The 25,481-nt window shown below is 37.7% G+C and overlaps 1 protein-coding gene across 1 annotated transcript in view; it reads left to right on the forward strand.

Moving 5' to 3' along the window:
* The first annotated feature begins 1,347 nt into the window (after positions 1–1,347).
* The window catches only part of LOC149459304 (CD109 antigen-like), a 48,792-nt gene continuing 24,658 nt past the window's right edge, over positions 1,348–25,481 (forward strand). The window contains exons 1-16 of the mRNA XM_089681306.1: positions 1,348–1,394; positions 4,866–5,026; positions 5,314–5,342; positions 7,872–8,105; positions 9,161–9,200; positions 9,632–9,719; positions 10,590–10,683; positions 14,026–14,128; positions 14,228–14,337; positions 17,260–17,445; positions 17,772–17,867; positions 18,277–18,459; positions 18,645–18,728; positions 20,527–20,556; positions 23,837–23,888; positions 24,701–24,797. Coding sequence (XP_089537432.1) covers positions 1,348–1,394; positions 4,866–5,026; positions 5,314–5,342; positions 7,872–8,105; positions 9,161–9,200; positions 9,632–9,719; positions 10,590–10,683; positions 14,026–14,128; positions 14,228–14,337; positions 17,260–17,445; positions 17,772–17,867; positions 18,277–18,459; positions 18,645–18,728; positions 20,527–20,556; positions 23,837–23,888; positions 24,701–24,797 — 1,634 coding nt within the window. The remainder of the gene's footprint in view (positions 1,395–4,865; positions 5,027–5,313; positions 5,343–7,871; positions 8,106–9,160; positions 9,201–9,631; positions 9,720–10,589; positions 10,684–14,025; positions 14,129–14,227; positions 14,338–17,259; positions 17,446–17,771; positions 17,868–18,276; positions 18,460–18,644; positions 18,729–20,526; positions 20,557–23,836; positions 23,889–24,700; positions 24,798–25,481) is intronic.

Here is a 25,481-nt window from a genome sequence, read left to right on the forward strand (position 1 = left end):
TGGAGCACAAGACTTTATTTGGGACTTATTTAGACTTTTCTTTATTTTATAATAATAATAATTTTTTTTGCGCTGCTTTTATATTTTAACATTTTTATATCTTTTAATCTTTTGAACAGCAGCATTTGATGATTGTAGTTTATTAATTTCTTTGGCACAGGTTTTTTAATTTTTTGTTTCCATTCAAATAATAGTTGCATAAAATCAAAAAGGTAAGTGAACAGGTGCTGGTGCCATTAGTAACAGATAAACACGTGACCACTTCCCATTGCTCCAGGTGACTCCACATGGATTTACACTCACCACAATGGATGAACCTTCTATTACTAGATAGGTCTCACTGTGCTTTTTTGGTTGGACTCACTGTGTATTTTGTCACCATCTTGACCATTCACATGTATCAGGATGTGATTCCTTCCAATGCAATACACTGCCACTCAAAAATAGTATCAGGGAAAGGTTTATTGCACAAAGCAGCTGACTTTATTAAAGCTTATAAAACCTTACAATTATACCACACTCACATATGTATGTGCCTAGGGACCGGCTCCAGGTACATAGAGCATTTGTGGTTAAGATGGCTGCCTCCATCCCAAGACCAAAAGCTGGCTTGCACTCTAGACTTATCAGCTGGGGAACACTGCCTCAGTTCGTTTTGTCTGCGTTTGGATGTTTTCATTCCCAACTGAGCAGATAGAATCTTCAAATGGAACCATAATTCATCATGTGTTAGTATTCTGTTTGATGTTGACAAATGGCTAGTAATAATGCTGTAACCAACCAGAGACAAAGGCCTGTGGTTAAAGGCAAAACACACCCTGTATATACAAACTAGTTGGCAACAAAACTACCACTTAATGCACATCATATGTATTGAATAAAGTGAATGAGTTGTTCTGTGCTATATAAAAAAAAAGCATGAATAAACCAAAATGAATAAAGTATAATAAAGTGCAAAACAGAATTCAATATAGTAAACACCCAACAGAGCCTCAATCCAACACTAAGATGAATATAAATCAGGGCATCATTATTCTATGCAAACTATATGCCCTATCCCACTAAAAAGGATGACCTAATAACCATATGTGTAAAATAACGCAAAGAGCATAAACAATAAAAAATTATAAATAAACAACCGGCTGACCCCCTAACACTGGCCATAGAAAAACTGCAGATAAGGCACTAAACATGTGACATAAAGTGATAATACATGAATAAATAGTAATATATAATGAATAAAGAAACAAATAGTGGCTTGAAAGTGAATTGGCAAAAATAAAGTTCATATATGAAGTGACAGTCCATCCAGTCACCCTCAAACAGCATGGATAAAGATAAACAAAGATGACGGCGATTGTCTCCGTACCGGAAATGATGTCACCACGCTTCCGGTATGCCTTTAAATTCTCTATACCATGTAAGAGATATGTGGTGTAAGAGCCACTGGTTAGCCAAAGAACAACTGTACAATCAATACCAATCTGTAAAGTACAAAGGGGGATGTGGGATTCATATTGAAGAGAACAAGGTGTCTATCCAACATGTTTCACCATAATACAGACAGATGAGCCTTACTTTGTTCCAAAGCATAACTCCATAAAAAAAAAATCATTACTGTGAATGTCACAGATGGGAACATTCTATGTCCTTGACCTCTGCCAACACACTTCTGGATCAACTCAGGAGGAAGTGACCTGACTGGCAGAAGAAGTTCCAAGCTACAACGTAAATTTAGAATATATTACCCACCCCAATGGAATTCGAAAGGGTGCTTACAACACCCTTTATTGAATTTCCCAGAATGTTGTTAATTATCAACAGCATGAAATACAGATAAATCTGCAAAGATCCACGCCAATAATGCAGAAAAATAATATTATTAATACTGTCCACTATTATGTTTATCAAATTATATGACAAATGCATTAACATTGTGAAAGGTTAATTATTATTGCTCCAAATGTGGGATTTTTTATTTAAAGGGGAACACTAGTCAGAAAATTAAGTCCTGCTAGATCACTTTATTCTGGCCTCTTATGCAGGTGTAGCTATGTAAAACATTAAAAATAAGCGCCTATACTGATTAAAAGCCAGTAATACACATGCTCAGTTGTTTTCTACATTTTGGCACTGCTGAAAATTTAGAGGACAATCTGCTGACAGGCTAAAGGTTTACTGCTGCTCAGGGCTCTGGGCTTCAGCAAAATGGCAGCCTCCAGCAAGAAGAAACAGGAACAATGCTGGTGACACTTTACAGCACAGACTAATTTTGGTAGCATAATTAGTAATGTGGAATGTATGTACCTTGCCAAAGATCATCATTTTTTTAAGTTGTTTTGGGTAAAGTTCTGCTTTAAGCCCTGGTTCACACCGGTGCGGTGTGGATTTTGCAGCGTTTTCAGTGCGAATTCTGCACCGCATCAGAATCACACCCCATTCATGCGAACCGCTGCGGGTGTGTATGTTAAGTTAACGACACCCCAAAGTGGTCTGCACCGCAAAATGCAGTGCAATGTGCAGAATCGGATCGCATAGGTGTAAATACCTATGAGATTCAATTCTAGTGCGGACCCACAAAAGGGTCCTGCACGTTTTTGGAGCGGGTGCAGTGCGATTAGAGCCATACAAAATGTCGCACCGCACACAAATTGCATGTGATTTGCACAGGAATGTGTTATACGGCACCGCACATATGTGAACCAAGGCTGAGGGATAAAACATATGTTGTTTTAAAGATGAGATATGTGATTAATGTTTACTCATAATGCTTTACCTTGGATCACCATCTGCACCATCTTTTTATGTGATTTTATCAGATATAGAATAAAGCATTATAATTTTATCTGATTGGCAGAGCATGGTTCCTTATCATACTTATTTTTTTGCCTGTATTAGTTGCTAATGTGTTCTTTTTGTGCATTATATAAGTGGGAATGAGCAAAACTGACCATTTTCACTTTTGCCAAAATGTAGGTAACAAAATCAAACCTTTGCCACAAAATTTCAGTATTTTTGTGAATTCCATAGGAGTCAGTGGGGAAGGGAAAGGTATTTGCATTTTAAAAAGGCTCCTGACGGTTATGGAAATTCTTTTAAACTACCCTAGACCTATTCTTGTTTAAAAAAACTGCCCTTCAATACCTAATTATAGAGCAACATTAATACAACCACAATTAAAACTCAAAAGAACAAAAATTGGGTGCTGAAAAATATATATAATTTTTTATAATTGTTTTTTGTGGAATATGAACAAAATTAAGGAATCCTATGCCACAAAAATACTTTAAGCAGTGTCCATAAGTATCAAACTCGACACCCTTCATGCATTTGAATACCTCTAGGTGTCCCTGTTATTTATGTGCCATCTCTTTACATTTTTATTTTACTTTCCCATCATTTTTTCTGTGAAAAAAGTAAAAAAAAATCACATACACAAATACAGTATATGAGAATAAAACACAAATACAATGAACACTTTGCAAAGCAACAAAAAAGGTATTTTTTTCAAGCAAATTTCACCTAAGCAGTCTGAATGGTTACATTTGAGGCAAATAAAAACTAAATATTGGCAAAGGCAAAATCAGCTATATCTCTTTTGTTGAAATCACTCATCCCTACTAATAAGTTGGTACCAGAATCCAACTACCTGCTCCGCTTCCCTTTCCATTGAGTTACCAGATTGTATATGCATGGTATATCACACTTTAAACTCTATGGGCAGCTTTACATGTTGAAATCGCTTTTGGGGACTAACATTGTTTTGGATTTGGAAAGACAGGAAACACTTCATACAGAAACCAGTTTCACTAGACACTTGGCTGAAAGAACTGTCAGGAAATCTAGACAAAAAGGTTGGGGGCTCTGTCCTTGTTTTTATTGTTTGAAGGAAGTGGTACTGTATTGTCCTCAAGCTAGGTTTCCCACCAAGGATATATAAAAGGTTCTAGGACTGAACAGAACATCATTCTGTAGCACATATATAGTCACACTTGGCCATTTTAGAGGAAAGAGCAGGATGTCCATGCTAAGGCTTCAGATCTTGAGGCACACTGCCCTTCTGTCAATTTACCTACTCACCTGCAATGCAGGGTAAGTAACACTTGTATAATTTATTTGTACACTCTGTGGGTTACCTTTGCACTTTGAATGAAAAAAAAAATTAAATGCAGCAGTAGGTAACTTCGAAATCTAAATGGTAAGGCATTGAATAATTTAAAATTCAACATGCTTGTAATAGATTTGTTAGAAACAGAAACACAGAAACATAGAGAAGTGACAGCAGAAAAAAGACTAAGTGGTCCAATAAGTATGCCCAATATTTTATATATATATATATATATATATATATATATATATGATTTGTATGTATTTTTTTATTGAGTATAGATCTATATTTCCCCCAAGCATGTGTGAAGCCATTTACTGTTGACTAACTCACTACCTCTGCTGGAAGTCTATTCCAAGCATCAACTACCCTTTCAGTAAAATAATACTTTCTAAGATTAGTTTTGAAATTTCCTCCAGTTAGTTTAAGGTCATGTCCCTGTGTTCATGATCTTGGTTTCATATTGAAAATCCTGCCCTCTTGAACTATATTCACGCCCTTGATGTACTTAAAGGTTTCAACCATGTCTCCCCTTTGGCTTCTTTCCTCCATACTGTACATATTACGTTCCTGAAGTCTCTCCTGATATGTTTTATTCTTCAGACCTTTCACCATTTTTGCTACCTGTCTCTGGACTTATTGTATATTACCAATATCTTTTTGTAAGTGAGGTCCCCAGAACTGGACACCGTTTTCTAAATGAGGTCTCACTAAAGAAGTGGGTAATGCATAAATGGAAACCCATTTTGTTTTGCAGGACATCGTATTACATTACTGCACCTCAGTATGTTATTCCTGGTGTGAATACCACCCTTGCTGTTCATGTGTTTGGAGACCAGTACCCTGAAATAAATGTGACTGCAGGAATTGCAGCTGGTTTTAATGTTCTTGTCCAAGCATACAAGATTTTAAGTAATGGTGAGTAGGAATACCTTTTGTAAAAAATATTTTCTTTAAAAAAATGTAATTGTGGTTAACATAAATTCCTTATCAGACATCTACAGTTAAATAGTGCAATGTTCTGTAACCTAACGCAAGCAATACGATTTGATCTTTTTTGCTCATATGACTACAGTATTCAGAAATGGGGTTGGATGATACATGTTACTACACTGTGGATATAGTGATTGCACTTTACACTACCTTATGGATTAAGCATGTATAAAGGTCACTGATGCCAGTTCTCTTTTTTTTTTCATTTTCAGACTCTATTGACCTACTCACTATTCCAGCAGTAAGTACAAAATTCCATACTGTGTTAATAACATGTAGGGAATCAATGTCTGAATCAAAAGGGTATTGAGAATGTTCACACAAAAAATCCAAGTGTAAAGTTTAAATTAATCTTCATTCATACTTTGTTGAACAGTCTCAACTCTTTTAGTAAATGAACTTTGTTATCTCTCTTTAGCGCTATCGCAGGGGATTTTTGGATGATTACTCTTATACGATTAAGCTTGTAGGGGTATACTTAAAGAGGTTTTTCAGTCTTTCTTAAAAAAATTTAAGTCAGCAGCTACAAATACTGTAGTACTTTTAATAAAAAGATACTTATCTGTCCTGGGGTCCAACGCCATACTCACCTTGGCCAGTTCTTCACAGGTCTTTGGGTCCCCGGTGCCTGCTTGTTTAATGTAGGAAGTCAGCTATGACTCCTTGTGGCTTTGCAGCTGGCTCCCCACTGCACATGCGCAAGCTGTGCTGTGCTCTGTGAATGGTCTTGCAGCCTCCTGGATCTGTGATGTGTCCCAGGAGGTTGTGGGCAGGAAGGGAGGGGGGTGAACTTTGGCTGGGTTTCTCAGCAAACCTGGGAGAAGGTACCTGCAAAAATAGGTAAATAGGTACCAAAAAATGTTTTCATTGTTGGCAGAGGAAGGAGAGAGGAGGAAGAAGAGCAGATCTTCAGTGAAGTTATGCTTTAAATTAGGGAAAATCAGCAATCTCAAGAAAGCGCAATTGGTAAATTATTAAGTTACCATACCTATTCAAGTCTAAAGAGTAAAGTAATTACTAACACTTTTTTCAACACCAAAATTTATGTGATCATGAAAAATTGCTTTCTAATTAAGCAGTTGTCAATCTTTAGGGATGACCATACACCGTACAATCTTCGTACAATCAACTTTAGATTTACCAAAACCATGTAATATGAGGACTTACTCATCTACAGTATTTAACTAAATTGTCTCCAACCAGGCAGGCCCTTTCACTACAAAGTTGTTGGTAGACCTAATGGAGATTGTACAATTAGATTGTAACATGTGTGGTGAGCTTTAGAGTGCTGTAATGTAAATTGAAAAATCAGCACGATAGCTACAGCTAGTCTCTCACTTTACAATCTTATTGCACAATCTCTGTACAATCTCCATTATATTTACTATGTTGTGCAATGGCCTAGTTTACTGCATTCAAATTATATCCAATCAGATAGTCCCTTACACTGCATAGGTGATGGTAAATCTAAAGGAGATTGTACAATCAGGTTTTAATGTGTATGGTCAGGTTTTTTCAATTGTGAGATTAAAAATCACCTATGTAGTCACAGCTAGAAAGTAAAGGGACCCTCTCCTTAAAGCGGAGCTCCACCCAAAAGGGGAAGTCTGCTTTAAGGACTGCTGCCCCGCTCCCCATTAAGAATTGGCACCTTTGGGGGGTGGAAGGGTGTGGGTACCCAAATTTGACAGGTACCCGCTCCCACTTCCGATCCGTTCGCCTAGGCAACCGGAAGCCAAAAGTGTCCTCCCTTCCTGTAGTCTTTTGGGACACGTGACAGGTCGCAGAAGACTACAGGGCCATTCACAAAGTGCAGCGATACTCGTGCATGCTCAGTGGGTACCTGGCTGTGAAGCTGCAAGCTGTCACAGCCGGGTGCCCACACTGAAGATGCCAGCGTCTGGAATACAGGACAGCCGGTGAAACGAGCTGCGGGGGACATACCGCGGGACCGCGGGACAGGTAAGTGGCTGTTTTTTAAAAGTCAGCAGCTACAGTTTTTGTAGTTGCTGAATTTATTTTTTGACAGGGTGAGTGGAACTCTGCTTTAAAGTGGTATTAAACCCCCCAAAAAATATTGAATATGTTGTAGTTTACCAATTCTTAGATGTGGTGACTGCATTAGTTTTTTGTAAGGCCTCTTTACCTTTATTTGCACCTGGTGATCTGACCAGTAACACACTTCCTGTCTTAGGGTGTTTCCATTCTGCATGGAGGAGCAATGGAGACTCCTTTGGATAGCAGCAGTGTCAGTCTGGGGGAAAGGTAGTGTTAGATGCACTAGCAGATTTAGTGCCTAGTGCCAGAGTTAGTGACTAGAAAATTAAAGTTGAATTCCAGCTAATACTTTATTATCAGTTACAGCAATCAGTTTTTTTTCTTTTTGGGATAAAGGTTTTACTTACATAAATGAATACTGATCTTTTTAAGCACTTCATCAGTTTTAAATGGTTTGCCTCAACCTCTACCAATTGACTTCCCATGCAAGGTCCTGATAGAAAACTTCCATTTGAACAGCACCAGGAATGATCAGTGTATTCTGACAGTGGGGAACCCTGCTGTCAGAATACAGTGACATGCAGATTCCTGAATCCACATCGAATGTGTGAATGGGGGAATTTTTAATTTTTTTTTGTTCAACCCACTGGCTGAACGAAAAAAAAACTGAACCATATATGGCCTGTTTAAGGAAGGAAAGGACAATGACAGAAGAACCAAACTTGGCCAAATGTCAAAATCTAAAATTTTACAATTGTTTTGTGTATTACAGATCCCAGCAAATTCTTCTTCTTCAGATAATTATCTACTGCTTGTAAATGGATGTGTCAGTGGTACTTTAGTATTTACAGAACAAAAGGAAATAGGGATTCTAACAAAGAAGATGTCAATGTTTATACAAACTGACAAAGATATTTACAGGCCTGGAGCAAATGTCCATATTAGAGTTATTTCTGTAAGTCGTGACTTGAAGCCATACAATGGAGAGGTGGGCCTTGAGATAGAGGTAAGCACTCTTACTTGTTTATCCCATGCAGGTTTTTAAAAAATGTAGTTGATGTATCATAGAAATACTGTATATTTATTTATTTATTACAGATATTTATATAGCGCTGACAATTTACACAATAATTTACATATATTCATTTGTTTTTTTTATTTTTGCTCTTCTTTACAAAATGAAAGGATCCCAATGCCAATATTGTGCAACAATGGGTGAAGATGAAATCAGAACTGGGAGTTGTATCTACAAATTTCTCTCTGACTAGCACCCCTATTCTGGGAAACTGGACCATTCGAGCTAAATCTGATGTAAGTAGACACTTGTATCTCATTTACTGTACAATTAAAATGAAATTTCCCAATGCGCAAACTTTTGGCGCAATATAAATCATGCATATTAACAATAATAATAATAACAGTAAACACTAAGGTTAATAAAATCATGAAACACTTATAGTGTATGGAAAGCAGAACACTGACACAGACCCAAACTAGTAAGGGTTTTGTACCCATTTTTTTAGCAATCCCAACCAAGTATGATATGGATTGGTAACCATATCTTCATAGCTTGCTTAGAATTTGCAGTGATTTCTTGGCTCGGTATCCTCTGGCATTTGTATAATTTGTATGTAGTGAAAAGCAGTTCTGATTAAAATAAATGGTGGTCTACAATGGAAAATGTACAGTATTATCTTTCTTTAAAAAAAAAGAAGTAAAGGGAAACAGTTCAATAGCTGCTTAACAATTTTACAGAATATACTGGTAGTGGTAACATTACATATGGCAATCAGGGGCGGACTGACAACTCATGGGACCCCCGGGCAATAGGGGATCATGGGGCCCCTGTGTCCTTGCCCAAACTCAAAAAAGCCTATGAAAAAGGTACCAGGGGCATCTTATGGGGCCCCCTACTGATCCCAGGCCCTCGGGCAGTGCACGAGTTTCCAAATGGTCAGTCCGCCCCTGATGGCAATACAGTCCCAATGTTTGATGTTAAGGAGTGTTTGGGTTAAGCAGGTATATTTATGGCTTAATTTTACTTTTTCATCTAATTTGCAGAGTAATGTGTTCTCTACTTCATTCTTTGTGAAAGATTATGGTATGTATCATTTTACTTTAGGTTTCTATTTGTTTCATTTTCTTACTTTCTGACTTCTCATTTGTATAGCTTAAATTCTCTGGTAAAATACTGTATATATTGTGTTGGAGTGTGCTCTCGTAACAACCTGGGACTAATTTAAAGATCTACTCTATGATAAACCATGTTATACTGGTAACCATAATAAATTCTCTTTTTATATTCGAACATAATCATAATAGTATTGGAACTGTTATGAGTATTCTTTGCATCATCACTTACAATATATATGTGAGCCAAAAAATATTTTAATTAACACTGTACACATGGTAGACTAAAAAATTATATAGGCATTGCAATGTATAGTTACAAAATCCTTATTTATTGTCAAATTGTTGTACTAACTAAAGAGATCATAAACAACCAGTATCTGATCTTTCATGTTTCCACAGCCTTACCAAAATTTATTGTAACACTGGATGCTCCACTATTTTATGTTGTTCCAAAGATGCTGAATCTGACTGGTACTGTTAGAGCAAAGTAAGCCAATCTTTTTCTCTATTGCTTTCCTATAAGTTGCTGGACCTATACCAGGGATATTCATAGTGCAAGCTAGCAGCCAGGGATGAGCAGGGTCATATAAAACTGACAAACCCCTGGCTGTGTTTTAATTTTTCCCAACTACGGTCATTGTCACCTTTACTTTCTGATCAGTAGAAATACAGGTAAATCATGTGACATAAAAAAGAAATTAATATACTGAATAATATCATTACATGTATTACCACACACAGTCATCCAAAGAACATATTTTATTGCAATTCTTTAAATCTATCATATGAAAAATGTATTGTGCTAAAACAAATCCATGCCAGAATATAACACTAACAAGTAGTTTGGCTTGAGAATTCAATGTACCAAATGATCAGAGGCAAAAAACTGTGCTAAAACAAAGACCAAATGAAGCTGATACAGTAAATATATAGGCTCCAGGTATAATAAGTAGGTACACTGACTATTTGGCTCATAAATTAACCAAGCAAATATATTAGCAACATTTCTGTAATTAGTACCCCTACCTAAAGTTTAATTTTACAAGATAATGCAGTTTACAAAAAAAAAACTGCTTGGTTTATTTCTTAAATTATATGACAGTATAGATTTCTCTATATTGTTGGTGACTGGATTATATGTTTGCTAAGGAATGCGTTTTCCAAGTTTTGAGGGTGAAAAGGCCTTTTGTGTGCATTTTTCTTGCTGCTATAAAAGAAGCCAGTGTTGTCCTAAATGAAATAATTTATTCAATGTTGGAGGAAAAGAGGAATAAATAGGAATGTAAGAAAACAGAACATGTATCCTATTTTTAAACACAATGCATCTCATATATTCACATTTGTATTTTGCACACAGGTATTACTCTGATAAACCACTAGAAGGAAATGTAACATTAACAATGAAGTCTTTGTATGATCAAGATGTAAGTGAGGTTAAGAAAACATATCAGGTATGTTCATGATTTTCTACTTGTCAACTTAATTTCATTATTTCTACCCTTTTCTTAAGTGTATAAGGTATGAGATTTGCAGTACATAACACCCCACCACAAGACAAAGGGTATCACGAAAGCTACAATATAACTACTTATGACAAATATGCCTGTTTGTGGGTTTTTTTGTGTAAATTTTCTAATTTTCCAGAGTAGTAATAATAGTAGAGTTTTTTAATATGACTGGTAAAAAGAAAAGAGAGTCACTATCACACCCAAATGATACCAGCCTGACACAATGGGTATACTGGCCAATCAGTGAGTAGTGGACCCCTGCAATGCTGGTGCTGCATGATATTTAGCACTAGACAGAAGGTGTCCCAAGCCTGGGATCCTCCTTCTCAAAACAATTGTAAAAACTGGTGCTGTTCTTTTCTGCTCCTCCTGTGCCTTTGACGTGTTGCTGGAATTGGAGGCAGGGGTTGGATGGTATGGGGCCCCACAGAGCGCAAATATGAATACTTATCATCTGTTCTTCTTAATTTCTCTGTTGAGAGTGAACTCTGCCTGCTGGATATTTTGAGTTGTATCTTAGTGCAGACTTCTGGTAAAATCAATGAGCTAATCACACCACTGGTGTACAGAATGCCCCCAGAAATGTATTTCCTGCTTGTGTGATTGGCTTACTGATTTTCCCAAAGGTCTACACTAAGATACAGCTCAAAGTTTAGGCACCCCCTGCAATAGGAATTTCAGTTTTGGTGAGGTACTCCCCAAGGGTTTATACTTCTAAAGGAATTCAGGCCATGCAGCAGTTTCTCATTAGAACACTGTGAGTGCCCCAGATAATATTTAACCAGTCGCTCCCATTCATAATCAGTTTGCAACAGGGCGGACTGACAACTCATGGGGCCCCGGGCAATAGGGGATCATGGGGCCCCTGTGTTCTTGCCCAAACTCAAAAAAGCCTATGAAAAATGTACCAGGGGCATCTCATGGGGCCCCCTACTGACCCTGGGCCCTCAGGCAGTGCTCGAGTTTCCAAATGGTCAGTCCGCCCCTGGTTTGCAAAAGACATGGTAAAACAAACAGCTATTTCTTCAGAGCAAAAAAAAAGGTTGGGATCTGCTACAAGGTTTGTTAAAATCCCTGCAATGTACATTGTTTACCCAGAGGGGATTTTTTTTCTCAACAAAAGTTACTCTTTATGCTAAAAATTTCCTCCAAGAGGACTGAATGCGATGGAGGAACCTGAAAATCACAAACCGGTGATATTCCATGCCAATCAAAAATCATATTTGGAGACAAAACTACAGTTGTGACCAAAATTATTCAACCCCCAATGCTGTAAAGGGGTTTAGGGACTATAGTGTACATTTGGAATTGTATTCAGAATCAAATCCTACAAGGACGTTGTAACTACCCAAATGCAACTAAAATGACATCAATTGTTTATGTAATACAGTAGTAAATGGTTCTTATGTGGTTTCTTCATTGCCACAATTATTCAACCCCTTAAAGACTACCACTCTGAAGAACAGAGGTTCATACAGGTGCTTTCCATCAGGTATTGAAAACACCTGTGGATGTCACCGAGCAGCAATCAAGCATAATAAGCACCAATTAGGCAGCTTTAAAATGACTGTGATACTCAGCTCCTTCTAGACATTTACTGGTGTGGTTACAAACATGGTGAAGGCAAGAGAATGGTCCAGGAAGACAAGAGAAGAGGTGATTTCTCTTCACAGGAAGGGCAATGGCTATAAGAAGATTGCAAAGATGTTAAACATACCAAGAGACACCTTAGGAAGCATCATTCGCAAATTCAAGGCAAAGGGCACTGTTGAAACGCTACCTGGTCGTGGCAGAAAGAAGATGCTGACTTCGACTGCTGTGCGCTACCTGAAGCGTAGAGTGGAGAGAAGTCCCCGTGTGACTGCTGAGGAACTGAGAAAAGATTTGTCAGATGTGGGTACAGAAGTTTCAGCCCAGACAATAAGACGCACACTGCGTAATGAAGGCCTCCGTGCCAGAACTCCCAGGCGTACCCCCTTGCTGTCTCCAAAGAATAAGAAGAGTCGACTGCAGTATGCCAAAAGCCATGTGGACAAACCACAAAAGTTGTGGGATAGTGTTCTGTGGACTGATGAAACAAAATTAGAACTGTTTGGGCCCATGGATCAACGCTATGTTTGGAGGAGGAAGAACAAGGCCTATGATGAAAAGAACACCTTGCCTACTGTGAAGCATGGTGGAGGGTCAATCATGCTTTGGGGCTGTTTTGCTTCTGCAGGTACAGGGAAGCTTCAGCGTGTGCAAGGTACCATGAATTCTCTTCAGTACCAGGAGATATTGGATGGAAACGTGATGCAGTCCGTCACACACCTGAGGCTTGGGAGACGTTGGACCTTTCAACAGGACAATGATCCCAAGCATACCTCCAAGTCCACTAGAGCATGGTTGCAGAGGAAAGGCTGGAACATTTTGGAGTGGCCATCGCAGTCACCAGACTTAAATCCGATTGAGAACCTCTGGTGGGACTTAAAGAAAGCAGTTGCAGTGCGCAAGCCTAAGAATGTGACTGAACTGGAGGCCTTTGCCCATGAAGAATGGGCGAAGATACCCGTAGATCGCTGCAAGACACTTGTGTCAAGCTATGCTTCACGTTTAAAAGCTGTTATAACTGTAAAAGGATGCTGTACTAAGTACTAAGATTGAATGTCACTTGGGGGTTGAATAAAACTGATAATGCTGTGAGCACAGAAAAGACATTTGTGGTTATTTCATTATAACTGTTATGTTATATTTGTCTGACCTACAAGTGCCTCTTTAATGTAAATGTAAGCAAGATGACTGAATGATCAAAAGCAATGTCAAACTGGCCAAAACACTCAATTTCAGTGGGGGTTGAATAATTTTGGTCACAACTGTATAACAGAACAGTATTATGGGCACAGAAATATCTTCAATCTGATAATTACAAGTTGTTAATAAGAAAAGACAAGGAAAAGTAATGTTCAAGGTTAAAGTGAAGCTTTCAGGCTCAGTTACAGTTTGTAATAACAAAGGCAGAAACATTGACAGTTTTTTGTTGTTATAACATTATTTATTGGATTTAGAGATAACCAAAATGAAATGCTTAGGCAACAGTATATCTCCATTACCTATCATCTATTTACTGCTGATATGCAGTATGTATAAAAATTATCCAGCTTTATGCTTCTGTCTGTTACCTTTTAACCATTCCTGTACTATAATCATTTTATGCATAGAGGGCAAAAAATTGCATAGTGTTTACAAAGTTCAATAAGACCCACAGTTTGGAATATCACACATCTGTTTTTTTCTTCCCGTATATAGATCTCAGGATCTTTAAACTTCAGTTTTCCATACACAGAAATAAAAAAGACTGTATATCTGCAAGGAATAATTATAACAGCTTCAGTAACAGATCAAGTCACAGGTAAACGGAATAAAAATAGAGATGTAATTCTTTTATTTAATTGGCTTGAAAGTATGATTATGCTTATGGAAATGATAATAATTTCTTTTTTTCATACAGGCATTGCAGTAGAAACATCATCCTTTATATGGGTAACAAATTTAGAGTATGAAATTAACTTCATTGAACAAAATCCAGCATTCATACCTGGTGGAAATTTCACAGCTAAGGTAGGTTATAATAAAATCTAGGGAATGACTCATATTTGCACTGCTATTGACAATTTCCACACTGGTCATGAGAAAGGGCTTGAGAAAGTGTATTAGCTCACCTGAATCTACAGTAACTGATTTTCTCTTTAATCACTATAGTGGCTATTGCTCCCTTGAGTTAGACTAGGAAACAGGAAGGACAAAGTTGAGCAGTGGGAATAGATACTATAGAAAAGGTGTTGACAAACATGAACCAGTGGTGGCTAACCCTGTTTCTCAATCCACTATATTATCAATGGTCAGTACTTCTTATAGTTAATGGGTACCAGTGCCACAATTTTAAACATGTATGGGGATTATACTAAGCATAACTACCTACTAACCCCTTTATGCTGGAGGAAGTCAGGATTTTTTTTTTAATTGTAGATTTTTATTAAGGGCCAAAGCCCAATTTTTTAAACATTACACAATTCCAACAGAAACACATTGTGTATACTGTAAACATCACAATGACAGAAGGCAAACATTTGCTTAGAAATAAGTAGGGTCAAGAAAGACATAAATATATATGAAAAGCATAACATTCAGCACTGTTAGAAATCAGAAGCATTATAAACCTGCACATCATCAGGTTACGAAGATTTGCAATCTTGGTCAGAAACACATGCATTATCATTTATTGCCCAAACTATACTAGAGGGGGTGAAAGAGGAGTGGAGGAAAAGTATTTACCAAAAGGTGAATGGTCCCATGCTCCCCAGACAGAGTGAAAAACACCGGAATGTTCACCTACTAGGGCCGTAAGATATTCCATGTCCCTTATTTCTGAAATTGTCCTTATAAAATGAGTTTGCGATGGGGTGTCCATTGACTTCCAAAAATGTGGTATCACCCTTCTAGCGGCTGTCAAAATGTGTAATCCCAACTGTTTAGATATTTTGGGGATACCCTGAAAGGGTATGCCCAAAAGGTAATGGAGTGGATCTAGGGGTAGAGCAGTATTCAGTTCCATCACCCCCTGAACCATAACCCAATATCCCACAATTCGCGGGCAGAACCAAACAATGTGTGATAGTGTACCCACTCCATCCACGCATCTCCAGCACTTTTCAGATAGACTAGGATTGATTGCGTGAAGCACCACGGGGGTCTTACATCAATGCATCAACACCTTATATATATTTTCTTTATATACAACACAACGAGAGGACTTGGCAGCAGAGTCCCATATCGCCTGCCAGCACTTTAAAGAAATTGACCAATGAAGTTCTTCTTGCTACCTCTTCATATACCTGTGTGACTTCTCAAGTCATGATTTTTAATGCACCGTGATGCCGAAGGCCAGTAGGAGGGGCAGTAATGCAGCACTGTGATTGGATGGACAGTGCTCATGTCTTTTTGGAAGCCTTTCCTACCCACTCCTGATCATTGGTAGTTGACTATTAGCTGTCCTTGACAGCTCAATCATAGTCCTGGGTTCACTGATAGAACCCACCCTAGAATAAGACAGAAGAGCCTATATGTGGCAGCAGGCTTTTAAGGCCCACCTGCCTGCCACAGCATATATGCATATTGCTGTCATAAAGAGGTAAATATATGACAAATTATCTTATTTGGTATTATTATCTTATTTTGTATGAAAAATCTTAATTGTAATGTGCATATTATTCAAATGTCTGTGGGAAGCCTAGAAAACATACATAGCAAGCATTTGGGTATACAGACATTAGGATGAATTTATTCAAGGATTTGAGGATGTTCACTAAAAATAAAATGTAAAAGATCTCTGTTTACTTATTTCATCCACATATGATTGGATAATTGTTGTGAATCTTCACACATTTTTGTGTGAACTTTCTCAAATTCTTAATCAGTTCTCAATTCTCAATTTTTTCTTAAATTGTTTATTAAATTAACCTTATTCTGTGTCCATGTTTAGAGATGGAAATGTGATATACTTATATTAACAATTGTAAATAACAATGTGGTTTCAGTTACTTAAAGGCTCACTCCACCTTTAGCAACATCTTATTTGATACACCTGTATTAAGGGGGTAACATGTAACATGTTTCTAAGCACCCCTCCTCATCTCCCTCACCTCCCCCCCATTCCTTTACCTCCCAGCAGTTGTCACTTTTACAATTATCCCTGCTGTGCAGAAATCCAAGAGCTGGAGGAAGAGTCTGCAGGAGCCTGACATTGCATCCATGATCTGCATGATTGGGGGTGCAATGCTTTGCAGGCTCTTGTGGGAAAAAAAATAAATGCACATTTTGTGTTTGCAAGAATATGTGCAGTTACTATTTTATTTCTAAAAGGTGAATTTAGCCTTTAAATATACTGGCCATCTTTAAATTGGATTTTTATCTTTTCATTGACATAAAAATGGCATTGCAGTCAGGGCTGTTTTAGGAAATGGGTGGAACCAATGCAACAATTTTAAAGGTGGGCCCTGTTGTTAGAAAAAACCCAAGTAGTTTAAATTTGCACTGTATGGGTAAAGTATGAGAGGGGGGGAATATTGTGCATTGATTTCGGCTATGGGCAGTGAGACTTATGCATGGGCTATGGTTCCAGAATCTGGGACTGTGGAGTCCCAGTGGGTCAAATGCCCCATCCTTATTACAGTTAAAGTGTCCCTGAATATAGGTAAATCTTAACAATTTAGATGAATATCACACAATAAATGTCAACATACAAAACACATTATACAATCTTCAGTTTGATCTAAAAACTATATGAGAGTATCATATGGAGCACTTTGATCCAAAATACTTAAGCAGACTATAGGAATGTTACGTTTTGATTAAGAATTGTCCATTTCCCATTGCAGAGCTTATTGGAATTATAAGAGCAGCCAAACATTTCATACACATATCTAAGATCACATGTAAACAATTAATGCATGAATCAACAAATATGCATGCTTTATTTTACAGATTCAAATACAACGGATTGACAAAAAGTCCTTAACTGAACAAGAAAGGAATACAATGGTAGCAATTAACATAACCTCTGATACAGGGATAGTTCAACAGCTATGTGTAATCCCAGAAAATGGAATTATCAGTTTGCAGTTTCCAGTTTACTTATCAGTGCGTGGAATAAATTATATAAATATTACGGTGAGTAGAAAATTAAAAAAAAAAGTTTTTCATGTTAGTATCTCTGGGTCTAGCTATTTTTACCTATTAATATATGATATATGCTATAATAAGGTGACCTTTTTCCATGACCAAACCAGGAAAGGAAGTGAGGAATTTTTTTTTCAACAGGCACAAAGACTGCAACAAAGAACTGACAGATGTTCCAACATGTTACGATACTACATAAATGAAAATCATTTTGACAGGAGCAGGGTTTTAATAATGAACATTTTTTTTATTCATTAGACAGCAGCAGAATTATATTAGTTTTAAATCATTTATAAACTTCTTTTATTATTATTTAGGCTCAGTACCAAAATACAACTTCAAGTTACAGCACTGATGATATATTTTCACACAATCCTCTTGTTCGACTTCAAACACCAGATTCAGCATTGAAGGTAATTGTTTATTTGCTTTTGCCCTTTATGACGTTTTCTCTACCCTTGAAACATTTACATCATAATGTAAGCTTTATTATAGCTTCTATAATCATAGATAACTAACTAACATGAAAACTAAGTGAAAAAAAAATCTGTAGTAGTATATTTATCCTGAAAGTAAATGTAAAACACAATACTCCCCAATTGAAATAAATGCATATTTTTAATATAGGCTGGAATACCATTTGAAATTCAAGTTGATGCCCAGGTGAATGTCCAGCAGATTTATTACACAGTAAGTCTTATGATCAAATCTTTTTTAAAATGTGCTTAATGGCAACATGCATATGAGCATGTATCAAATCAAACTGAACTATCCTAACACTACTTATTATGTAAATTTACCAACTGCTTTCTTCCTTTGCAGGTTGTATCCAAAGGATTGGTAGTGGTGGCTGGGAAAAACAGGACAATGTTTAGCCTCACACCAGAAAACTCTTGGGCTCCCTCTGCTGAACTGTTGGTGTATTTGATTAGTTCTGGAAAAGACAGTATTAAAGTCTTACAAATTTCAAAAACACTCAATATCAAGGGGACGCTGAATCAAAAGGTAACTAGAACACAAAATATTTTTTCAAAAAGCCTAAAAACTGTAAAACATTATTCAAATGTTAAATATTAAAAAAAAATTAAATATCTTAAAATATTATTTATCAAAGAAAATTATAATATTTGAATCCACTTTGTATTTGACACTTTAATGTAACATGTTTATTTCTGCCCTCAATCTTCTAGATGGATTTATCTTGGAGTAAAAGCACAGCTAAACCATTGGAAAGTGTGTCCTTGATTGCCAATGTAGAAGAATCTCTCTCTTTGGTAGGACTGTGCATTGCTCACAAAAGTTCCACACATATCAAAAGACAAAATGACTTAACAACAAGCAGGGTAGGTTTGAATGTTTGATGTTAGGATGTTGCTATACTTTGAGATGTGTACCTATAAGTTATATATCATGTTTTATATTTAAATCCTGCTAAAAGAGAGCTATATATGATACAAATGAAAAGAGAAATGGAACGTGATACAAGAAATGCCATGATTCCTATAGGAATATAGTGGAAAAATCCTCTTGCAAATGGCACTTTTTAGGCACAAATTAAACCAAAAATGTTATAAAGAATAATAGTTTAAGAAGTTTAAGTGCAAATACATGTATGACTCATTTTCCTTCACCTACTGTAAAACCACGTTCGGTGATACCACCATATTTATGCCTTTTACAATACTGTATAAATAAAACATGTTTTTTTTAAAAACTATTATTCTTTACAACATTTCTGGTTTAATTTGTGCCTTCAAAGTCCCATTGCCAAGAGGGTTTTTCCACTGTATATCTATATAGGATACAACTGAACTGAGTGAAAGTAGAGCTCTAGACAAATTTAAAGAAAACAATACAGCATATACTGTAAAATATACTTTGCAAAACAAACTGATGGTGATATATTTTTTTATCTGTAGCAATTAAACATTTAACACAGGGTGCCTCCATGACACTCATGTAGAGGATACTGGCTTTTCTAAAAAGAAACTCCAGCACTGCCTGCAGGTTGTTGCCATCCTGAGTATATATTAATAATAGTTGATTTATTAATATATATATTAGCAAATAAAATATTATTGCCTCTACTAGCATACATTCCCTTTAATGCACCAAGGGGTGTGAAAACAGATTAGGATAACAGCACTGTTTTACAATATCATCTCATAGTCATATCTTATATAGTAAGGCTAGGAAATGTCCAGATAAGGAAGGGTAACAAGGCTATAAAGCTTAAGCAATGTTTTTGTAAACTATGCAATATATATATATATATATATATATATATTGACTACTGCAACTCCCTCCTCACTGGCCTGCCTCGCCGCTGGCTATCCCCGCTTCAGTCCATCCTGAATACGGCTGCCAGACTCATTCACCTTTCCAACCGCTCCGTTTCCGCCACCCCCCTCTGCCAATCCCTCCACTGGCTTCCGATTGCGCAACGGATCAAATTCAAAATCCTAACGCTGACGTACAAAGCTGTCCACCATACTGCCCCGAACTACATCACTGACCTAATATCCAAGTACTGCCCAGCACGCACACTCCGCTCCTCACAAGACCTCCTTCTCTCTAGTTTCCTGGTCTCCTCCTCCCATGCCCGCCTCCAGGACTTCTCCAGGGTGTCACCCATCCTCTGGAACTCCCTGCCCCAACCCATCAGATTATCACCTACTCTCCTCTCCTTTAGGCGCACCCTGAAAACCCATCTCTTCAGGGAAGCCTACCCCGCCCCCTGCTAACTTGCCGACCTCCTCCACTCTTCCTACCACTCCATCCCCCACAGCTATCTCCTCCTGTGCCACCATCCCCTCCCTCCTAGATTGTAAGCTTGAAAGAGCAGGGCCCTCGATCCCCTCATGTTTTGCATTGTATTGGTATTGTTCTGTCACATGTTCTGTCCCCCTTTGTAATGTACAGCGCTGAGCGAACTATTGGCGCTTTATAAATACTGTATAATAATAATAATAATAATATATATATATATATGTGTGTGTCATATATCTTTTTTTTTTTCCAAAATAAGTTTTAGATTCTTACTCTAAACCAGTAATCTGTCTTTCGTTTTAGGTTTATCAGGAGCTAAATTCATATAATATGGTAAGTACTACAAACACTGACATCAAAATTACAAGCATTACATCTTATTTTTTCTATTCTATTATCCTCTGAACTGCAACTAATTACAGAGGGAGGGTCAGCATGCAGTTAGGGTTCTATTGCTTCCTGCAGTGTTTTTGGCTTAACATATATGAACACAGGGGTGACATGATCAGTGCACTTTTACTGCTATTACTGCTATTATTGTCCAGTCAGAAGGTTGGGTTTTAGTCCTTGACCATCAATTAACAAGTAATTTCCTACTCCAATGGTGTTTAGCTGGGCATGGAGGAGGAGGGAGGGAGTGGGCTGTCAATTACCACTGTGTATACACCCACATTTGTGACTCTATGGTCAAAAAGGCTGCCAGATAAGAAAAAGGAAAAAATGAACATCTTAGAAGGGAACTGAAACTGAAGCATGTTTAGTAAATGTGGCAATGGCTGGTCTGCACTGACTGAGTGAGCATGAACAGCATGTAATACAGCATGTGCTGACAGTTTTCAATTATGTGAGTTTAATGACACTTTAATTGTGAATGGGTAAATGTTATGTTAACAATGGAGGTGTGATGAACTTCTCTCTGAAAGTCTAGGTTAAAGTTTCAGTGTCTGTAGGGCATTTAATGACTGTTTTCCTGGTGTTTACTAGGCATTTTATAAAGCCTTGCCAAAACTTGGTAATAGTTAGCCCTACCTCACAACGTTTTAAAAAGAGCAACTTTGAATAAAGAAAAGGGATGTGTAGTGGTTTCAGTCGAGGCCACTCTGAAAAGTGGCTGCTGTGCAGAGGGTATCCTCCCTGTGGAGACTTCTTTGGGTTGATTTTCTAAAGGCAAATAGACTGCATTTTTAAGGGATTTTTTCCCCAGAGCTTAGTGTATGAGGTGAAGCTCTGTTAACTTCTATCATCCAATCATGTGCAAGCAAAATGCTATTTTTTTAATTTCTTGCAGGTACTCTTTGCAAAGTGAAATTTCACCACTTTTACTAAGATCTGGGGAAAATTCCCCTGCAAAGTCCAAATTCCCTTGCACTCTAAACAGCCTATTTGCCCTTAGTAAATCAAACCCCTGGACTATTACATAAGCTTCAAAGGCCATTAATCATTTTAAAGTGCTTAAAAAAGTTTGCATGCATGGATGTCCTATAAAATGCTTATGAAAATCTCTATACAGGTCTGCAAAGTATTTGTTCTCTATTCTAGTTGACTACTTATGGGGCTTCAACAAGGTGGCAGCCACACAAACCAAACGTTGAATAAGAATGTTAATGTGCATGACTGTATTAATTTACAAATGAAATTAAGTGAGCTTTCTAGGCACTTATTTGGTTGTAAAAGCACCTAAGAGTTGTAAGTGTGGTCACAGACCTGACTGTACTCTCTGTCAGGGGTACCTGGATCACAAAACAAACTGAACAGAATTATAAATCTTACAAACAATGTGTGGAAGAGCATAGTGTTTCCAAATTCTTGCTTTCATGAAATCAACTTTAACAGTCTCTTTTTCTTCATCTTTGCTGCTTTAGACATTAGTCTAAAGAGGTGTCAATGCAAAAATAAATTAAAACAAATTGTGTTTTATTGGTATCCTTACTCTTATGTCCTAGATCAGGGGTCTCCAAACTTTCTAAACAAAGGGCCAGTTTACTGTCCTTCAGATTTTAGGGGGGCCAGATTGGTTAGTGGGAGTTAACAATGCCTCGGGCCTGATGGTCAGTGGGAGTAGGAATAGTGCTCAATCGTTGGTGTCATTGGAAGCAATAGTACCCCATGGTCCATGTCAGTAGTAGGAATAATGCCCAATCGTCGGTGTCAGTGGGAGGAATAGTACGCCATCATTGGTATCAGCGGGAGGAATAGTACCCGATCATTGGTATCAGTGGAAGGAATAGTACCCCATCATTGGTATCAGTGGGAGGAATAGTGCCCTATCATTGGTATCTGTGGTAGGAATAGTGCCCCATCATTGGTATCAGTGGGAGTAATAGTGCCCTATCATTGGTATTAGTGGGAGGAATAGTGCCCTATCATTGGTATTAGTGGGAGGAACAGTGCCCCATCATTGGTATCAGTGGTAGAAATAGTGCCCCATCATTGGTGTCAGTGGGAGGAATAGTACCCCATCATTGGTATAATTGGGAGGAATAGTACTCCATCATTGGTAACAGTGGGAGGAATAGTACTCCATCACTGTTATCAGTGGAAGGAATAGTGTCCCACTGTTAGTGTCAATGGGAGGAATAGTGCCCCATTACCTGTATTAGTTGGAGGAATAGTGCCCCATTGTTGATGTCAGTGGGAGGAATAGTGCCTCAGTGTTAGTACCAGTGAGAGGAATAGTGCCCCATTGTTGGTGTCAGTGGAAGGAATAGTGCCCCAATAGAGCATAGTGTTTCCAAATGCTTGCCTTTATGAAATCAACTTTAACAATCTATTTTTCTTCATCTTTGCTGCTTTAGACATTACTCTAAAGAGGTGTCAATGCAAAAATAAATTAAAACAAATTGTGTTTTACTGGTTTTCTCCTTACTCTTATGTCTTAGATCAGGGGTCTCCAAACTTTCTAAACAAAGGGCCAGTTTACTGTCCTTCAGATTTTAGGGGGGCCAGATTGGTCAGAGGGAGTTAACAATGCCTCAGGCTTGATGGTCAGTGGGAGTAGGAATAGTGCCCCATCATTGATGTCATTAGAAGGAATAGTACCCCATGGTCCATGTCAGTAGTAGGAATTCATCAGTGTCAGTGGGAGGAATAGTACCCCATCATTGGTATCAGAGGGAGGAATAGTACCAGATCATTGGTGTCAGTGGGAGGAATAGTGCCCCATCATTGGTATCATTGGGAGGACTAGTACCCCATCATTGGTATCAGTGGGAGGAATAGTACTCCATCAGTGTTATAAGTGGAAGGAATAGTGCCCCACTGTTGGTGTCAATGGGAGGAATAATGCCCCAGCGTTGGTGTCAGTGAGAGGAATAGTGCCCCATTGTTGGTATCAGTGGAAGGAATAGTGCCCCATTGTTGGTGTCAGTGGAAGGAATAGTGCCCCATTGCTGGTGTCAGTGAAAAGAATAATGCACTGTTGTTGGAGTCAGTAGATGGAAAGGTGCCCCAAGGGCCGAATAAGAAGAAGCAAAGGGCCGCATCTAGCCCCCGGGCCACAGTTTGGAGACCAATGTCCTAGATAATGGTCCATAAGTGTTTTACTGTAAATACAGCCTAATTACTATCATAGATCCATTCAGCATGTTTACTACTCTGTTATTTTTCTTGACAGGGTCCTCCATTTGGTTTGACTAATACTAATGTGCATAGACCAAGATCACCCGGTAAGTTTTTATTCAGTACATAATATAAGGAAAACGCATGCAAATTTTATATTTTAGATTCTGTCTACAGAGCATATAAGCATCTCCATTACATCTCACAATGTAAATGTGCTTTTAAATGCTTACTAAATGCATTATGTTGGCTTACTACTAAGTTCACCTTAAAGGCAGAGATAGCATAAGAGTATTATTCTGTATAAGAATGAAATTCTCTTTGGCATAATCTGTATCTATATCTGAGGAATGTACTGTAACTATATATGGTATACCTATAATATTTGAAACAGAGTACTGTGTATATAAATGTACCTAAGATCTTCTGCTCCTACTTTTGCTGTCTTTGAAGTACTTGCAGGTACCAGATAGCGCATTTCAGGGAATAACAAAATCTTGTCTGAATGTTATTTTCCCCCTGAAATATTAGTCACAGAGATGTCTCCAGTGTGCCTCCTACTTCTTTCTGCAGAGGCTAAATATAAAAAGGTCACCCAAACTGTGTGTGTTTAAGACTCTGCCAAGAGATTCAGTTGTCTCTGGGGATCAGAATGTTCCTACACATCTGACTACAATCTAGTGTCTACCAATGCCTTAAGAGGCAGAAACGCAGTTTGCCTAATGTGAAACAAGCATATAAAAATATTAAAACTAATAGTACCTTTGAATTAGTGCCATAATAAAGAAAATAGAATTATTAGAACCTGATTACCAAGCCATGGGTACTGGCTGACACTACTGTTTAATGTCTGTTTAATCTAGTTCAAACACATTTCCACAGAGCTGAATAATTTTAAAGACCATTTTATTAATTTTAGTTTCCACTCCTCATGCTGCAAGGAGAACTGAGATGACGCCAAGGCAAGATGAATCTGTACTTCCAATGATTTGGATTTGGCTGGAGACCAACATAAGGTATGTTAGAGTGAACCTGTCACATCCATAAACCTTTACAATAAAAAGTCTTGTCTAAGAGCAATAAATTTGTTGCTTTAGTAAGTACAAAATCATCTGTCTACAGCTATGAATCCAGGTCTATAACTAAGGACCTGTACATATTTGCCTTGGGAGTGAAGCCTAATTCCAAGCTAATGTACTTACCAACGCCTTGAATAATGTATTCTAAATATACTTTTCTGGCAATCATCTACTTCTACAGGACGAGGGTGCGTTTCCTTACACACCAAAGTCCAACGGTATAAAACTTAAACTATATTGAGGACTTTTTATTAAAATGTAAATTCAACTGTGTTTGCTTGCACAGTTTAAGGGAGGGCCTAAGATTTGTAAAACACAAAAAGATTTATTGGTGGTCAGTAATGGTCATAAAATATGAAAAAGAAAAGCCTCCCATTATACTGGAAGAGGGGGGGGGGTGGAGTTTCTGTCAGGTAGTTTCACAGCCAGGTGATCATGGCCTTTTAAACCATAAAAGTGATAAGTAGTGTCCACCATATCTAGTAATGGCAATTTTGGTGCGCTCTACTATAACAATGGTACAAGACAAAATCTCTTGATGATATGTACATTAAACAATAGCGGCAAAGACTGAAATAAACTTCAAAATTTACTGAACTCCCTTTTTTATACAATTAAGGG

The sequence above is a fragment of the Staurois parvus genome, unplaced genomic scaffold (genome assembly GCF_062004578.1).
Source record: "Staurois parvus isolate SC_StPar_1 unplaced genomic scaffold, SC_StPar_1.0 ptg000264l, whole genome shotgun sequence".
Lineage (NCBI taxonomy): Eukaryota > Metazoa > Chordata > Amphibia > Anura > Ranidae > Staurois > Staurois parvus.